We start from the raw sequence: 18,657 nt of genomic DNA, 5'->3' as shown, positions 1-18,657 counted from the left end.
GGATGATGTGGTTGGGGGTGGGGGGGGGGGGGGGGGGGGGGGCGGTGGTTGTGGTGGTGGTGGTCGGGGGTTACACAGGATTCAAGGAGAGCTTTTATTTACTTCAGTTGCTGGGGCAAGTTTGAGATGTAGAGTTAGTCACACAAATACACAGCCTTTGTGCCCTCTGATATTTTTGTTAGTGTGCTGCATACTTTCTCAGGGACTTTGGTCATTTTCGAAGCTGGTGATAGCTTAGAAAACATAAAGACATATCACCAGCTTCTCAGGTTCATGGTCAGGCTTCAGAATTGTATGAAGTAACCAATGTTATTGCTGATGCCAGGTCAAGTGAGTGCTATACATGTCCTGTCGTATGATGGTGAGCTTTAACCAAATAACGGCAGCTCAAGTTGAGTTTGTACCACTGCCAGGACAGACAAGTGGCGTCTCTTGCAGTAAAGAGTTTTGTTACAAGCAGCTCAAAGACCATCGTGTGTCTGTCAGAGTTTTAAGATCCATTTTGAAATAGAAAAGGTTTGGTTAGTTACAACATGCCTGTTCTTGGCACCTCTTACACATCTTCTTAATAAATAGAGAAACAGGACTTGCATTTGTGTAGCACCTTTCAAAATGTCAGGATGTTCCAAAGGACTTTACAGCCAATGAATTACTTTGTTGTAATGTAGGAAATACAACAGCCAATGGTCCCACAAATATCAATCTGTTAAATGAACTGACAACCTGTTGTTAAGGGACAAATGCTGGCTGGAATTCTGAGGACAACTCCACTGCTCTTCTTCAAAATGGTGCCATTGGATCTTTTACATGGAGCTGAGAGGGCAGGCAGGTTAATGTCCCATTTGAAAGATTGCACCTTTACAGGTGCAGCACTCCTAAAGTGGTGTGCTAGACTGTCAGCCTAGATATTCTCACCATATCCCTCAGTCCCATCCCTCTCTCCAGAAACACATTCAATTGTCTCCTGATTCATTTGTACTATCCCTTGTGGTGATTTTCACACTAAATTATTTCCCATTCCAGTACATGCTTAGGATAAAAAAAGGTTTTGTCTGACCAGCTCCTTTCTTACTCCTACCTTTCTAATTTTATTTTGAACCTTTCAAACAGGGAGCAATACATTGGTATCAACATTGCGAATTTCCTTTAAAATCTCAAGATCTCTTGCATTGAGTTATATAGAAATTTCAACATAGAAGCAGTCAAACCTCATTCATATTGGTGTTTATACATCACACAAGCATGTAGTCATTCTTATCCCATGTCTCCACTCTGTTTTCATCTGTCTTTGTCCTACAACAATCAGTGTAGCCTGTCCATAAATGTTAAGTATCTGCTTCAGTGTCTGCTGATGTGTTTCACAGTCTCACAACCCTTTGTTAAAAAGGTCCTCCTTTCTGTCCTAAATTTCTTGCATTTAATAAGATATACTCAGTTGTTCTAGTCCCATCAATCATTGGTTGATCCATCAATCATTTGGCTGGATCTAGTGGAGCCCACAGGCGGACTGGACATGGTGGTGGGTGGGGGAGGTTGTGGGGGGGGCAGGAAAACTAGGCAGGAATATCCACATCAGATTCTCGATGTTGGGAAAACTGTACCCAGTTAAAGAGGTTGTGAAGGGCCTGTTGCGGCAATCCCAACTGCCAGCAGCAGGAAGGCAATTAGGCTCATTAATGAGTCACTTAAAGCCAATTATCCCTGAGCCCACCAGGATTTAATAGTTGCTCAGGAATTCTTTCAAACCCACAGAGCTTTCCTGTGCCTCTCAAACTGCAAACTGAAGGGTTGGGTGAAGTGGATCCCACATTGACAGACACTCTGTGCCTGATCGAAGGACCTGGCATTGGGAAGGGGGTGCACTGAAGGCCACTTCCCCATTTTTCCTTCTGACCAGCACCCCCTCCTCGCCAACAACCCCTCCCTGCGATCCTCATCTTGCCCTCACTCATCTGTGTCTTGGGATCCAGTGTCAATCCTGGGTCTGGGCCTCAGTGCGTTACCGGTAGCAACCACTGCACCTGGCAAGGCTGCCTTTAATGGGAAACTCTGCCCTCCAGGAGTCTTAATTGCATGGGAGGAAAAATAGGGCTGATGGGCAAGTAATTGCCTCAGAAGCAACGCAGGGTTCCCACTGATTCTCTGACTGATGGGGGTGACCCATGAAGCTGGAACAAAATCCAGCACAGTTGTTCCTTTCTACTCTGTCCCACTCTATACTTTTAAACACCTCTATCATATATTGGTGCTTGTCACACCCGCACTTCGTACCCTCAGCCTCACCCTCCCCTTTATCTCCCAAAGGTGGTGATTAAGAATGTGCCTATGCTCTCAGGAGTTTAGAAAAAATGAAAAGTGATCTCATTGAAACATATACGGTTCTGAGAGGCCTGACAGGGTAGATGCTGAGAGTTGTTTCCCTTGGCTAGAGAGTCTAGAACTAGGGGGCACAGTCTCAGGATAAAGGGACAGTCATATAGGATCAAGTTAAAGAAACATTTCTTCATTCAGAGTGTTGTGAATCTTTAGAATTTCAAAAGGCTGTGGATGCTCAGTTGTTGTGTATATTCAAAGATGAGCTTGATAGATCTTTTGGAGAACCAAGGGATAAGGGGATTAGGCGGGAAAGTGGATTTGAGGTTGCGGATCGACCATGATCCTATTAAATGATGGAGCAGGTTTGAGCGGCCATTGGACCTATTCATGTTCCTATTCCTTACACCCTTTTGTTTTTTTTCTTACGTCTGAGCATGGACAGTGAATTCCCAGAAGATGTTCAATGATGGTGAACATCACAGAGGAGCTGGAGGGCAATTAGTTCATGTGTGCTGGAAAGTGATTAGGAGCAGGAGCCCAGGCTCCCTTCCATGAACATAGAGTGCTACTGCCATCCCGGATGAGAAACTCAGCACAGAGCAGGAAATTAACCTTGGGCAGAGTTTTTCCGTCGGTGAGCTGGAGCTGGGGTCTGCTCGCCGATGCGAAAATTATGCAGGATGACTTTGGGGGGAATCCCTGATGTCACTCGTCCCATTTAAATATTCAGGAAGGCGGGGGCACTGAGGCCATTGACAGGATAATTAAGCCAATTAAAAACCCTGCCCGTCCAACCTTAAGGCTGGTGGGCAGGCCAGGAGCCCCGGCGGGCTTCTGAAAAAACATGAAACCTCATCTACTGGCGGGATGAGGTTTCATTTCTGTTTTTAAAAACTTTAAAAAAGTTTATGTGACATTTATTAACATGTCCCATCTCGTGTGACATTGTCACATGAGGAGGACATGTTAATAATTTTGTTATTTTTCTATTTTTGAAGTTTATAAAACTTTCAGCGCTCTCCCTGAGACAGGACTTAGTCTCAGGGAGATGTGCGCTCTTTCATTTCCTCCACCCCCACCCCGCACAGGAAGCGCATAGCACTTCCCATCGGGCGGCCTTCTGGGCGGGCCCACTCAAAATGGCAGCAGGGCCTGTTTCAGCAGCAGCGATCAGCTGCCCGCTCGCTGCCAAGTGGGTGGGACCTGCCCGCCCATCAAGGGCAAAATTCTGCCCCTTGAGTTCCTGGCTTACATGGCCCAGTGGATAAATACACTGAACTATCAGAGCAGTCTTTAAATTCCATACCGGAACAATAGTCTAAAGGGCGGAGAGGGGTAAAAGTTCCTCGATTGTGTTCAGGAAAATTTTCTACAGCCGTATTTGTCCAATCCAACAAGAAAAGACACACTGTTTTACTTGGTTCTTGGAAATGAGGTGGGCCAAGTAGATCAAGTGTCAGTGGAGAAACATTTAGGAAACAGTGATCATTGTATTGCACATTTTAGGATGATGATAGAAAAGGACAATGTGCAATCCAGAGTAAGAATAATTAACTGGACGAGAGCCAACTTCGATGGGGCAAGAACAGAGCTGGGCCAGATAGACTAGAACGAAAGATTGACCGGAAAAACTGTAGCTGAACAATGGGCTACCTTCAAAATAGAATTGGTTTGGTCACAGTCAAGATATATTCCATCAAAAGGGGAAGGTAGGGCAAACAAATCCAGAGCTCCCTGGATGAAGAAGGAAATAGAAATTAAGATGAAGAAAAAGTGTGCTTATGATAGGTGTTGGGTAGAAAATACAACTGAGAACCAAGAGGAATACAGAAGGTTCAGAGGAGAGGTGAAAAAGCATATTAGAGAAGTGAAGAGGGATTATGAGAAAAGACTGGCAGCCAACATAAAGGGGAATCCTAAAGTCTTCCATAGGCATATAAATAGTGATCGGGTGGTAAAAGGAAGAGTAGGGCCGATTAGGAACCTAAAAAGGAATTTACACATGGACGGAGGGGTCATGGCTGAGGTATTAAATGAATACTTTGCATCCTTCTTTACCAAGGAGGTAGATGCTACCCAGGCAATGGTGACAGATGAGGAAACTCTGTCTCTAGAAGGGTTTAAAACTGATAAGGAGGTAACAGAAAAGGTCAATGATGGTAATGCTGTTGATGTGGTGGACGTGGACTTTCAAAAGGCATTTGATACAGTGCCACACAATCGACTTGTGAGAAAAGTTATTGCTCATGGAATAAAAGGAACAGTAGCAACGTGGATACAAAATTGGCTGAAAAATAGGAAGCAGAGAGTAAGTGTCAATGGATATTTTTGGAAGAAGGTTTATACTGGAGTTCCCCAGGGGTCGGTGTTAGGACTTTTATGCCTTGGGTAAATGAGTTCGTTGGCCAACCGAGCTCTAACTGCACCCCTTCCTATGTTCTCCTCAAGTGCTACTTGCAATCAATAATGGGGAGAGACTGATGTAAGAAAAAACAGTGATGGTTCATTGAGACGTAGGACAGAGCATCAGATCATACATGCTCATTCAGAAACCTCCAGAACTAAACTTATAGTTCCCAGTTGCCCATGCTGTGCAATGATTTGACAATGCTGTCAGATGATTCAGTACACTTGCATTCTCTTAAAGGGACAGGGTACCTCACTTTACCACAGGGACCCTTGCTTTTCCTGATATATATATAAATGATCTAGATCTTAGTGTGCAGGGGACAGTTTCAAAGTTTGCAGATGATCCGAAGATTGGGAGTGTTATAAACTGTGAAGAGGACAGTTTAGAACTTCAAAAGGGCATACACAAGTTGGTGGAGTGGGCAAATAGGTGGCAGATAAAGTTCAACATGGAGAAGTGTGAAGTGATACATTTTGGTAGGAAGAACACAGGGCAGAATATTGAGCTTGGCAGGCGGATGCGCTCACAACCCGGCTGAGCGTAAAATGATGTGCGGTGGTATCAGGTGAGCGCCCCAACGTCATCATGTAGTCTCACGATAGTTAGGTCGGCGGGCGTGCCAGAGCTGTCAGCTCGCCCACCAACAATTAAAAAGCCTATTAAGGCCATAATTTAACAATTATCCTGAATTTTTCACTGCCCATTCAACCTAACCGTTGACGAGCTGGCGAAAAGGCCAAACGGTCTTTGCATTTTTTAGGAAACCTCATCCACGGGCAGGATGAGGTTTCCTAAAGCAAGTAAAAATAAAATAAAAATTTAATGCTTGAATTAAAAACACGTCCCTGCTCATGTGATAGAGTCACATGTGGGGACATGTTTTATGACATTTTTATTTTTGTGCATTAGTCTTTTTAAACAAAGTTTCATCTCTCTAAGGCAGCTCCGTGACTCAGGGAGATTAAGCGCTCTTTCGCACGCATGTGCAAAGTTTGTGCTAGGCCTGCTCGCCCTCGTTCTCCCGCCTGCACAGGCAGTGCTGAGCGCTGCCGCTCGCGTTCCACGCGGGTGAGCCTTAATTGGCCCGCCCACGTAAAATCGTGGTGCAGTGCCGATCGCGGGCGGTGATCGGCTTCCCGAATGCCTTCCCCGTCCCCACCGAGCACCCCCGCCAAGGGTAAAATTCTGTCCACGGACAGACAAACTAAGGGGTGAAATTTTGAAGGGGGTTCAGGAGCAGAAAGACCTGGGTGTATGTGTGTATAGATTATTGAAGGAGGCAGGACAGGTGGAGAAGGCAGTTAATAAAGCATATAGTATCCTGGGCTTTATTAATAGGGGCATAGAGTACAAGAGCAAGGAGGTTATGCTGAATTTATATAAGATACTCATTAGACCTCGGCTGGATTATTGTGTACAGTTCTGAGTGCCACATTATAGGGTGTGATCACATTGCAGGGTGTGCAGAAGAGGTTTACAAGAATGGTTCCAGGGATGAGAAACTTCAGTGACAAAGATAGATTGGAGAAGTTGGGACTGTTCTCCTTGGAGAGAAGAAGGCTAAGGAGAGATCTGATAGAGACGTTCAAAATCATGAGGGGGCTGAACAGAGTAGATAAGGAGAAGCTGTTCCCACTCACAAAAGGGTCAAAAGAGAGAGGACACAGATTTAAAGTGATTTGCTAAAGAAGGAAATGTGACGTGAGAAAAAAAACTTTTCACACAGTGAGGATTTGGAATTCACAGCCTGGGAGTGTGATGGAGGCAAGTTCAATCAAGGCATTCAAGAGGGCCATAGGTGATAATTTGAATAGAAGCAACATGCAGGGTTATGGGGAAAAGGCAGGGCAATTGCACTGGTCATAATGCTCACTTGGAGAACTGGTGCAGACACAATGGGCTGAATGGCCTCCTTCTGTGCCGTTAAAATTCTGTGATTCTGTGATATGACACCTGGAAGAGCTGCAAATGCTGAATGAACTATAGGTGCTTGGTTATAACAAAAGTGAGTTAAATGGGGTAGGTCCACTGTGTTGGAAGACGTTTCAGCTCAACCCCTCCTGCAATAAAATGCTTTGAAAACCGAAATATGTAACACCAATCTGGTATTGCATCAGCCAGCATGTTTTTTAACATACTTTTAATCAAGTATTTTGATATAAAATTTTAAAAGACTAATATTCCCTTTTTCCAGTGGAGGGACTCAGGTCTTAGGTCTCAGCCATGGTGGCAGTTCATGTTATTATGGAGCTCAGTGGCCCAGAACATAAACAGTGCCTGGACACCAACAATACACCATATCAGGCTTGCCTGTGATATCCTCCGAGATCAAATAGCCAGGCGACCATGCAGATTCTTTGTACAATTAACTTTTCAATTTCTATTGTTAAATTCCCATTTTTGCCCTTTCTCCCCATTCTTAACTGACAGCAGAAAAATGCCAGAAATGCACAACAGGTTAATCAGCTTCAGAGATATGGGTGTTGGAGATGGGGCCTAACATTAGGACAATTCTGAAGAAGAGTCCTTAGCCAAGATGTTGGATTTTATTGTCTGGATGATGAACTGACCTTGTGGCATTTGCCATTTATAAATTTAGATTTCTAATATTTTCAGTTCTACAAATTTAGAGGCCATTTAGACAAGTAATAGCAGGTGACAGGGATCCTCGCCATGGGAACACATAATGTGGAATGCTGCCTGCAATTCTCCCACAATCAGAGGACAGGAGCACCCAGCCCCAATATTCCAAATATGCATTGTTGGTGAGCAAGCTTCCCCATCTCCAGTGTGACCTCAGAGGATTCCTTGCTCCTGGCTTTTCTCCCTTTAAACTTTGTGCTATTCCAACGCTTTCTGTCCATATGCACCCTCTGGCCTATTAGTTGTCGCAGGGATCAATGCCTTTTTGATTTTTGTCCACATGTGTCAATGGGAGAGCTAACTAAGCAGCAAAATTCTGTCTCATAGTCTGATTAAAAAGGGACTGTATTGAGGGCTGAGATAATTAGGCAAATACCTAACACATGAGACCCATTTCCACAGGCGCAGTGAGCAAAATGAACAATATTTCCTTAGCAACACTCAGCGGCCTGTTGGAGAAAGCTTAACCAAATCAGGAAAAAGTTTGGACACAAAGGAGGAAATGTGCCAATAATCCCGGAATGGGGTGGAGAGAGAAGACATAAAAGGGAATGGAATGTTTAAGAAGTGTCCTGAGGGGATTGGAGAAAGAACAAGTTCAAATATTTCTTGCATGCGATCTGAACTGTATGCACGTTTACAGAATGCTGCTGTTTAGGAGCCCTAGCCCTCCCCCCAACCCCCAACCCCCCAACCCCACCTCACCCCAGCAAGGGTTTGGTGAACCACCGTTTGTAGTACACGGCCGTACCAATCCTCCAACACATCTCAAAGGATCAGTTCCCCATTGAACGAACCTAACGCCAAGAGAGTCTTCTGAGAAGCCAGTATTCTTTTGCATTTCGACAGCATTGTCTTGTCAGCTCACCATGAGTTTCACTGTCACACAAGTAACTCTGGGACTTGGACTGGACAAAGAGATTCAAATCCTGCTGCTAACCCAACACTGACCAGCCACCATAATGACATATAAATAGCCCCGCTTACAGCCCCACTGTGTTGAAATTAAAACTGGTAAAATCTCCTAACCCATTCTCCCTTCAAAACTGTGGAACGCTCCACTTCCCTAAGTATTCCCATCCTTTTACAATCTGTAGGCATTTAAAGCCAGAACTCGATGTTGGTTAACCATTACAGGAACATTATCCTCTGCTCCACTCCCTACAGCGACACTGTAATTAAAACACAGATTATGGGCAGGATTTTCTGCTCGCCGGGCGGACGGGACCAGGAATGGCCGGGATACAGCCTGCTGGCTGCGGTCAGGGGCCGATCGGCCCCCCGAGTGCGATTTCACACTGGCTGGTCAATTAACAGGGCAGCGCGCACTGTAAACTCCCTGAAGGCACAGAGCTGCCTCAGGGAGCTGAGGAATTGTGGATCCAAAAATAAAGATTTTAAAAATGAGAGAAACATGTCCCCACATGTGACTCAGTCACCTGAACAGGGACATATGAAAAATGATGTTTTAAAACGTTTTAAAAATTGTTTTTGGAAACCTCATCCCGCCTGTGGCTGAGGTTTCCTTAAAAATGCAAAGGCCTGGCTGCTTCGCCCACCCGCCAACCGATTGGTTGAGGGGACAGCAAAAGCTAGGTTTAACTTCATTGATTAAGGACCTTAATAGGCCCCTTAATTGTCGGTGGATGCGTTGGCGACTCCCTCACACGCTCGCCAACTGAAGTCGCCTGTGATTTTACGCCCAATCGGGTTGGGCGTGCTCCCACTCACGGGACATAAAATCTTGTCCAAGGGTTTTCAAAACTCAAAATTCATAAGTAATATGGTTTGCGTTTTAACCACAGGAGTGGGTGAACAAGCGGTACAAATGTGCATGATGCATATATAATTATATGCATACTGATACACACAGCGTTTGTGCATTTTCAAACATTTAGAGAAGTTTTATGCGCTTACATCATTTTGTGCAAACTATTCTTGTAATATTGTACCTTTGGTGTCACAGGTGCATCTTGTCCTTCATTCATCGCAGGCATAATTTTTCCCAGTGAATGGCAGGAAGGAAGCTGGGAAGGGGGGGGCGGTGGGGGTGGGTTACAGGAGATCAGGTGTTTGCTTACAGAAAATAGTGCACTTCCAAAGGATTGTTAATCTATTCAAGGGGTAGCTTGGGGAGTACAGGCAAGATAAGCTGAGTGGGCTGGCAAGGTGCCAAGGCTGTAGATTTTGAATGCCAGAGGCTAGGACTCAGATCCTGTTTAAAACAAATCTGCTTTATGAGCACCGAATGGCAGTTTAACCGCTGCCTGCAGGCACTGTTTACTTTTCCCTGAGACTCATGGCACATCCTGTATCCGATCACATCTCCTCACCTCAGCCAAGCGGAACTCTTAAACCTCCAACTTTTTTTTAGGTTCAACAACGCCTAATTAATCTTAGGCATGTTTCATTTATCTGAAATTGACCCAGCAAGGAAAAGAAAGACTCACATCTATATAATGCTTTCCATGACCACCTGTGCCACAGGATATTTGACATTTACTCAAGCAGGTAGATGGGGACTTGGTTTAACATCTTATCTGAAAGATGGTAGCTCCGACAGTGTATTACACTCGAGCGTCAGTCTTTATTTTTTGTCCTCAAGCCCTAGGAGTAGGATTTGAACCCGAAACCTTGTTATTCAGAGGCGGGTGTGCTAACAACTGACACACAGCAGCAAATGTTGCTAAAATAGATGTAAAATACTGATGATTGGAGCTCCCCCAAATGTCTTAGTGGGTGAATAAATTGCCTACTGCAGCAAGGAACCACCCAGACCACAATAAGTGTTAAAAACAAAAAACTGCGGATGCTGGAAATCCAAAACAAAAACAGAATTACCTGGAAAAACTCAGTGTTTGCCCAGCTTTCAAGACTCTTCAGAAGTATTCATCAATCTCCAGGAGACTGAAGCAGGAGAAAAATCATAGAAGCATTAAAAAAAGTATTTTATTTTCCCATTTTCCCTAATCACTTTCAATTATAGGTTATAAAAATACTGGACTTGGGGAGGAAAAGTGGTTTGAAGGGGCAGGAGGTCACGTGATGAAACCTCCAGGATTATCATCAGCCAGTTTGCAACTGCGAAGCAAAATACTGCGGATGCTGGGAATTTGAAATTGAAGCAGGAAATGTTGGAAATACTCAGCAGGTCACAGGCAGCATCTGAGGAGATAGAAACAGAGTTAACACTTTAGATTTGGTGACCTTTCATTATTGGAACTGACAAAATGTCATTGACCTGAAATGTTAATCTGTTTCCCTAACCCTTCCACACTGCTTGCAAAATCATCCTTGGCTTGGTTTCTACTCATATCCATTCACTCAACCGTACAACTCCAACATTCAACTTTATCCTGCTACCCTCCACAGGCATTCTCTCCATCCTCCTCCCTTCCTCCATTCAGCAGCAAAGGAACAACCCCATCCCATGTAGAATTTCAGCATCTCAGTTTGTACCCACACAACATCCAATCATGTTCCCCACCGCACACCTTCAAATCCTTTTAAAAATAGTGTTTCTTATCTTTTGTAAATTGGTAGCAAATGGTTACTTGCCTGGCGCCTCAGCTGTGGGGACAGCACCGAGTATCACTATCTGAGGCGGGCAGCAAAAAACAGACTTCAAAACAAAAATCCCACTATTTTCAGCTCTTCTGAAGGCTGTGTCCCTGCTCTCTGATAAGTTAGCTGATTTTGGTCATGGCAATAGTAATGGTGGCACAGTTGGCCTTGGTGTTCCTTTACTAACTAGCGAGCCGTGTGTGTGCGTGTGTAGAGTGAGGGGAGGTTGGGGACTTAGTTCTCACTGTCTCACTTCATGGGGCTCAGGGTAGCTACTGGACCCATGGAATGATACTGCACCAAGTGGCCTCACTGTAGGGCCCTCCAGAGACCAGGGGAGAGAGCTGGAGGGTAGGTAAAGGGGACTTGCTACGATAAATTGTGGAGGGCCCACAATGCAGACATGTGTGGTATCAGCTCACACCACAAATTGAGGATCACATCTGTGGCCTTCTGGTCAATACTGCAGTTCATTTATATACATATGTCAAGAATATATTCCACATGTGCATTAGGAAGAGAGTCTCAGGAAGTATTTCAGGGGAATGTTTGTTTATGGCTTAGAAATTATATTTGACGCAAATGTCTTTCCACAGAGGCATGTCTCCTTTCAGACGGAGCTACATATGCTCCCTGAATTCACTGGTAGTGTTAGTATTTATAAATATATAGTAGGTGAGCCTTTCTCTAAGCACCTTTATAAACAGAACAGCCCAGAATGAAAAAACAGTAAAAACTGGGAAATAAGAGCATTGGTCCGAACTGGTCTTGTACACCTTAAAATGGAACACCAGTAAAAACTGGGAAATAAGAGTACTGGTCCGAACTGTTTTTTCCTTCTGGGTAGGTTGCTCCTGAGTCTTTAGCAACTAGATCCAAAGAACAGTTGGCACACACTAGAAGCTCGAGGCCAGTAGTTCACTAAAGTTGGGCCTCGAGTCTTATTTTCATAATTACAGTGAGCTAACGTCATCTGTTGCGTTTCCAGAGGCAACTTGCCGCTTTGCTCCATTCCAGTTTGGCAGCTTCATCCTAGCGGAGGAAGGGTAGGAGAACGAGTAGGGTAGTGTGGGAGTAGTGGCTGCACATGAGATAGATTTAAAATAAGCAGCCCACAGTGGTCTCTTTAAGCATGGCTGGTAGGCCACATTTAGATCAAATAACCCTGACCAAACCTGGTGCCTGCTTTGCTCAGCACTGTCCATTTAACTTAAGGGGTCCTCAAACAGCTTAACATGTGCAAGGGGTAAGTGCCTGTTTGAGGTGGCTGTCAGGGTTGGCAGGTAATACCCCTTTACAACTATGGAGGTGCACAAAATGCAGACGTACATTGGCTATGGGACAATATACCCCAAAATTTATGTTTTTTGCCCCCATTTTCCTGCAGGGAACCTGGATCTGCCATAAGCATGAAGCACCATATTTAGCCATAGTTTCCACTTTAGGGATCTCCTTAAAGGGCGAAGTACATCTCAGATGCTGGTGTTAGTTAAACAGTGGGTAATACTGATATTATATTTACAGCCCAATTAGAAGTGTATGAGTGAACTATTTCCCGGTAGTTCACTAAAGATGTAAAGTTATATAAGTCAGCAAACAAGGAAAAGAACAATCAGCCAATCAAGCCCAATCCTTCCACAAAAGCAAAATACTGCAGATGTTGGAAATCTGAAATAAAAACAGAAAATATTTGAAATGCTCAGCAGGTCAGGCAGCATCTGTGGAGAGAGAAACTGTTAACACTTTAGGTTTGGTGACTTTTCATTAGGACTAACAAAAGGTCATTGATCTGAAATGTTTAACTCTGTTTCCCAATCCTTTCACACCGCTTGCAAGATCATTGCCGGCTTGGTTTCTTCTCATATCCATTCACCCATCCATACAACTCCACTATTCAACTCTATCCTGCTGCCCTCTGCAGGCATCCTCTCCATCCTCCTCTCTTCCCCCATCCAGCAGCACAGGAACAACTTCATCCCACGTAGAATTTCAGCATCTGCACCTGTACCTACAACATCCGATTAAGGCCCCCAACCGCACACTTATTCAAATCCAAAAGAAGTACACTGTCTTTTGTAGACTGGAAGCAAAAGGTTATCTGTCCAGTGGAGCATCAAGAGAATGCTGAGTATCAACATATGAGGCTGGCTGCAAAAAACAGACTTAAAAAAAATTCACCCACTTCTATGTTGTGCTCTCCTGAAGGTAGCGAGAACTTTCTGGGATTCAGCTGATAGGCATCAGTACATCATTGAAATCGTCATTATATTGCATATTTTCATGGTGTCATATTCTGGTTTAAAATGCTCCTGTGAAGAGCCTTAGGATATTTTATTACATTAAAGACACTATATAAATATAAGTTCTCATTGGTGTTATTGTTACAGGCTATTTGACACTCGAAGCATTACTGCTTAACCTCATCCTGTCCTCTCCCAATATCCACACACATTCATATTCCAGCACGTATATCTGGGACCAGGACTGGGAGTAGGAATCTTGGCAAATTTTTAATCCCAGGGTTCTGAGGACAATTTAAGTCTCTGTTATCACTTTGGCTGTTTGACAAATTTAACACAAGAACCTTCCTGTTTGTAATGCTCAGCTACTCACTAAACTTACTGGGAGAATATCCTTGTTCCTTATAAAATTTGTCAAATGGATGGGTGGGAGAGCTGCACATTTCCATGGACCTAACATCGGAATGTAGCCATCAAGCCACATGTGGCTCCGAGAGAGAGAGAGAGAGAGAGAAGGAGAGAGGATGAGGCCTGTTTATCATTTCAGCTGGTCAGGAGAGAGGCAGGAGCAGTTGTGTTAGGGAGGGCAGTAGAATCCAGGTGTGACAAACTAATGTAAATTGTACTGGATTATAGATATGTTTATATACTGTGTTCACTGATTGAGACTACCCACTCTCATGCATATGAGTTGACAAAGGATGCTTTCATCCATTAATTTAGGTTGGATTAAGATTCACGCTCAATGGTGAAATACCAGTGTCCAACACACAGCACCAGCCTGCCACTGTCACAGATTGCTTTTATTTTGTTCTTCCATTTGTATATTTTTGTACTATAAACTTTGTTGTGGATACAGAGCTGAGGCAATGGAGAAGGGAAGGAGAGTCAGCTAAGGAAGATGTGAGACACTGGGTTAACAATCGGTTTTATTTAACCTGAGGGCTTGTCAATTGCCCACAGAAACATTAGTCCAGGATAAAGAGGGTCTAGTTAAACAGCAGGAGAAATGGTACCAGAGAGACAAAAGATCTAAACACAGGATGAGATTTACATTGTAGCCATTTTGATACCCAGACTGGTATCCAGTTTGACATCCAGTTTCTTGTTTACAAGTGGGCATTTGGGGAGCTGGTTTTCATCCACATATGCAAGAAAGGGCCAAATTGAGAGGATTTTGCTCCCAGAATGGAATGGTGTACAAAACCAGAACCTTCATCAATCAGTTTGGATCAATGAGATGTTAATCTTGTACAGGTCTGTTCTGCACTTTATGGTTCACACAAATTAGTAAATCACAAGTGTAGAAGATGGACAGATGGGGATTGAACCATAAGAAAGTGTCCCTGAGTCAGAGAGAGGGAATTCCAGCCTGTGTTCCCATTCCTGAACACTATCCAGTGGCCTCCTTTGGAAAGCAAAAGATGTTGACTCTTTAATGGGTGGCATTTCCATGGGTACCAGTCATTTTCCATTCACTCACCCATATAACCAACTCAGGTGGACATCTCAGGTGAGTCTGATCCTATCTTCAGCTGACAAATGCAGGATATCCCAAAGCATCTTGTGCACAATTAAATACTTTCAGACCTGCAATCATTGGTGTTATATAGGCAAATGCAGAAGCCAATTTGAACAAAGGAATTTCCTGCATGCTCTAAATGAGCTAAATGACCAGTTATCCATGTGTGATGGTTTAGTTGAGCTGAAGACAACTCCTTCCTCTTTAAATAGTGTTATGGGATCTTTTATATCCACTGGATCAAGCGTATGGGGTCTTGGTTCAGCACCACCAACAATGTGGCACTCCCTCAATATTGCACCAAAGTGTCTTCCTAGATTGTATGCTTAAATCCTGGAGTGGAGTTTGAACTCACAACCTTCAGAGGTGGGAGGGCTGCTAACTGAGCCAAGCTGTCACACATAGACCTAAAGATTGCTCCGCACATGCTGCTCGGATGACTAAACCCTCAATATGGAAGGCAGGAGATGTATGCTTGTTTCCAGCCAGAACTGTCACCTGCCATATTAGGTAAGGAAAAACCAGAGATGACTTTTACTCATGCCTAAAACAGGGGTTAGGGCCTTATGTCTGTTTGATATCCTCTTTTTGGAGCTGATTTACTCTGAGGCAACCAGTGGCAACCCAAAGAGGGTGAGTAACTTAATTAAATGTGGAGCAGGAAGCAGGACTCCACATTAAAGAAACCAATTGCCACTCCACTCTCATCACTCCTGCTTCCAACTCCTTTCCCCTTCACCACTGTTGTTGTTCCAAGTCCCAATTTCCTCTATGCTGCTACCTGACCCTCATGACTCATGGCTTGAACCTGAGCAATTCTTGATTCCCAAGAGATTCCCAACACTCTGTGATCCCTGACCCATCCCTGACCCTTGTCCCTATACCAAACCTCAAGACAAGCCCAAATAAAATCTGGTCCAGGCTCTGATTCCTGACAATACTAACTTGAGGGCCACCGCAATGTTACGTCTCAAATTTAGATTAATCTTCCTTGGGGACTCTTCATCTTTCATCAGGAACATCGAAATGAGGTCTGAGTTCCATTATCTGATAGCCTCGTGCTTCACTGCTTGGATGTGGAGGGGCGGGGCTGTGAAATATACGCCATTGCAGTGCCAAACTGGCTGCAACCCAATGTCCAGTCCATACAGTTTGCCACAACATGGACTCTTAACTTAACCTCCTGAAGAAAAATTCTGTATCAACACTCCCTGGTTCCCAAAGGAAATAAACCAATCTCCAGAATATTCATCCATCCACATGTTCATGACAACATTCCACTACCCCTTTAGTCCATTAGCATGCAAGTCCATTATGTCCCATTTGATATTTATTTATGATTTTCTTCTTTTTTCTTCTCCTGAGGTGCTGGAACACTTGTAATTGTATCCCATACAAGGAGCCACTCGTGTGTAACTATTCCTCAACATCCAAGCACGTGGAAAGGTAGGAATCCTGATTGAACACTGGGCAGAGTCAATGAGATCAAGCGTATTGCCTATACTGACATCGAGCTGAGATCAGCAAACTCAGCACAGCCATATATCTGAACCTAAGGCTTTAATTGTCTGTATGATTTAGTCACACAAGATGGGGAATGTTCTACAATTGCCCAGTCAGCCATCAAGATGTGCGTGGAGCATTCTCTATTAGAATGATTAATCACTCAGTGTGAACATTGCTATTGGTCTGTTGCAAATTTGTTTAACACTAGCATTCCTAAATGCTTTTATTTACATGTGTTTACATTTACAGCGTATGTCCGTCAGGACATAGGGACTCATCAAAAATGACCCAGCCCTGAACAAAACTACTAAAGTGCGTATCGTGAAGTGGTTTCAAAGCTGTAATTTTATCCCAGTTTTTAACTTTGGTGAGACTTCAATGAGGTTACTGCTTCTATCCATTTGCCGTCTGCTTATTCACTGTCTTCATAGAATAATCTCAGAGATCCTAAGCGTGGGATTTCTCACTCACTGTAAACTATTTTTCAGTAAAGCTTCTTAGTGTGCACTCGTCCAATATTTGTCCAATCGGGCACTTTACATTGGTCGTAAATGAATCATAAAAAAGACAACTCAGAGTCAATTAAGATGCCAAAATGCAACACAGAACATTTCAAACAGAATTAGAATGCCTGTTTTTAAAATAATGGAACTCTTCCCAATTTTCCAACAAAAAGTAAGTTTTGTAAAAAGCTAAATGTTTTCATATAAACGTTTCTCCTTGATCACATAAATCACTGTGTATCTTTGAAATATTTCTGTGTTTAACATCACTGTGTCTTCCATATAAATGGCATCAGAGATCTGTCACAAAACTGTTAATTATTAATACCCCACCCTTCCCCACCCATCTCCCATCCTCACCCACCCCATCCCCACATCAAATTTGAAATAATAATTTTTCTTACCTATCTGGGCTGAAATACAGAGGAATACAGCCAGTGTCAGGAGAACTAGGTGCCTGAATCCCATCTTGTACATACTTATTTCTTTTATTAAAATAAATCGACTACTCAGACTTAAAACGAAAACCCAGCGAGGTCCTGTGGGTACTTGAAAAGCTAAATTGCCGAGCAGCTTTACAAACCAGACTTTGACAAACTTGGCGAGCAGTCTGGGAGAAAACAAGGAACAGCCCTGACTTCCAGACTCCTATATATTTGGGTTGGAAATTTTGCAGGAAGAGGCACTGTGACGCCTCCTAGTGAAGTGGATTGGGTGTGGATAAAGGTGGTGGGGAGGGATGGGGGGAGGAGGCATGGGGGGGGAGTTGGAATGATGTCAGACTCAGGATAAGCTTGAGACTCATTCAGTCTATACCCACTTTAAACAGTGTGGTCTGGTGCCAGCAATCAAGATCTTTCATCTAAAAGGAATTCAGCTCTTTGAGATATATTTAGTGAGGAGTTCAGTGGGGGGATGGCCGAGGAATTAATGGCTGAGTAATTTGTTGTTGGAGAAAGAACAACTTTATGGCTGTAATGAAAGCATTTTTAGATTATTGGTTATAATTCTTTTACCATCCAAAAATATTCCATACCAAATCACAAATTAAACAAACATTTGCTTCCTGTTTTGTTAATATTTTTCCCTTTCAATTACCTCCTCTGGAAGTTTCAACTCAGGTACCAGGCACTCTCCCGAGTCTGGGCAAGTTATTTGACTGTGGGGGCAGCACAACCAAGTTCAATCCTCTCCTCAATGGATATTTGCTTTCTGGGACAATTTTCCTGTTTTTAGTGCCCTGTATGCATCAATTCATGAGAGAGGCATGGATCAGGAAAAGGGACAGGAACCCTGTAACAGCCCAGGAGGGAATCTTCGGCTTCATTGAGGTAATATGAGGGAGTGCATCACACACTGCATCTTCATCCATCAGATTTGAAAGAATGGAATGGGAATCAGGCAGGTTCTGTCCACTGGATTATTCCCAGATTGAAAATCGAAACATTACCTCCTGCCCCATTCTCTGCCCCCTTTACTCACTACCTACAGTTCCAGCAAGCACGGGGTGGACCTGAAACCAACCCGAGATTCACTAAAATATGGTAATGACACATTCCCCACCCCAACCCCCCTTTTTTTCCAGCCTTCATCCCAGGACCCTACCACCATAAAGGAAGTCCAGAAACATGTCAAACACAGCACATTATCATTTGCATGGTAAACGTGAAAGAAAACATGCTGAGGTGATCGACAACAAGATAGCACACTCACAGCTGGCAAGTAGTGTGGGGGATTGTCCTCACAGGGTCCGATTCAGTAAGGAGCTAGATGTCGAGCAGTGCCATCTGTTGTTAGGACACATCCTGTTGACATGCAGCATAGGGCTGGCGCAGCCAGTGACAGTAAAGGTCAGCTGCAGACTCTAGCCTGTCCTCACCTCCTTCCAGGCATGTCGGCGTACAGGTCTTGCATAGTGGAGTGACTCTGAGGGAATCCCTCTGCAAAGCTATC

The 18,657-nt window shown here is 43.8% G+C and overlaps 1 protein-coding gene across 1 annotated transcript in view; it reads right to left on the bottom strand.

The window, feature by feature from the left end:
- Nucleotides 1–17,337, bottom strand: part of LOC121288319 (podoplanin-like) — a 40,984-nt gene extending 23,647 nt beyond the window's left edge. The window contains exon 1 of the mRNA XM_041206858.1: nt 17,109–17,337. Coding sequence (XP_041062792.1) covers nt 17,109–17,181 — 73 coding nt within the window. The 5' untranslated portion in view covers nt 17,182–17,337. The remainder of the gene's footprint in view (nt 1–17,108) is intronic.
- Between the last annotated feature and the right edge of the window lie 1,320 nt (nt 17,338–18,657).

Source organism: Carcharodon carcharias, chromosome 15 (assembly GCF_017639515.1).
Source record: "Carcharodon carcharias isolate sCarCar2 chromosome 15, sCarCar2.pri, whole genome shotgun sequence".
Lineage (NCBI taxonomy): Eukaryota > Metazoa > Chordata > Chondrichthyes > Lamniformes > Lamnidae > Carcharodon > Carcharodon carcharias.
Note: the sequence above shows the minus strand (reverse complement) of the source record. Positions and strands in the feature narration are given on the sequence as shown.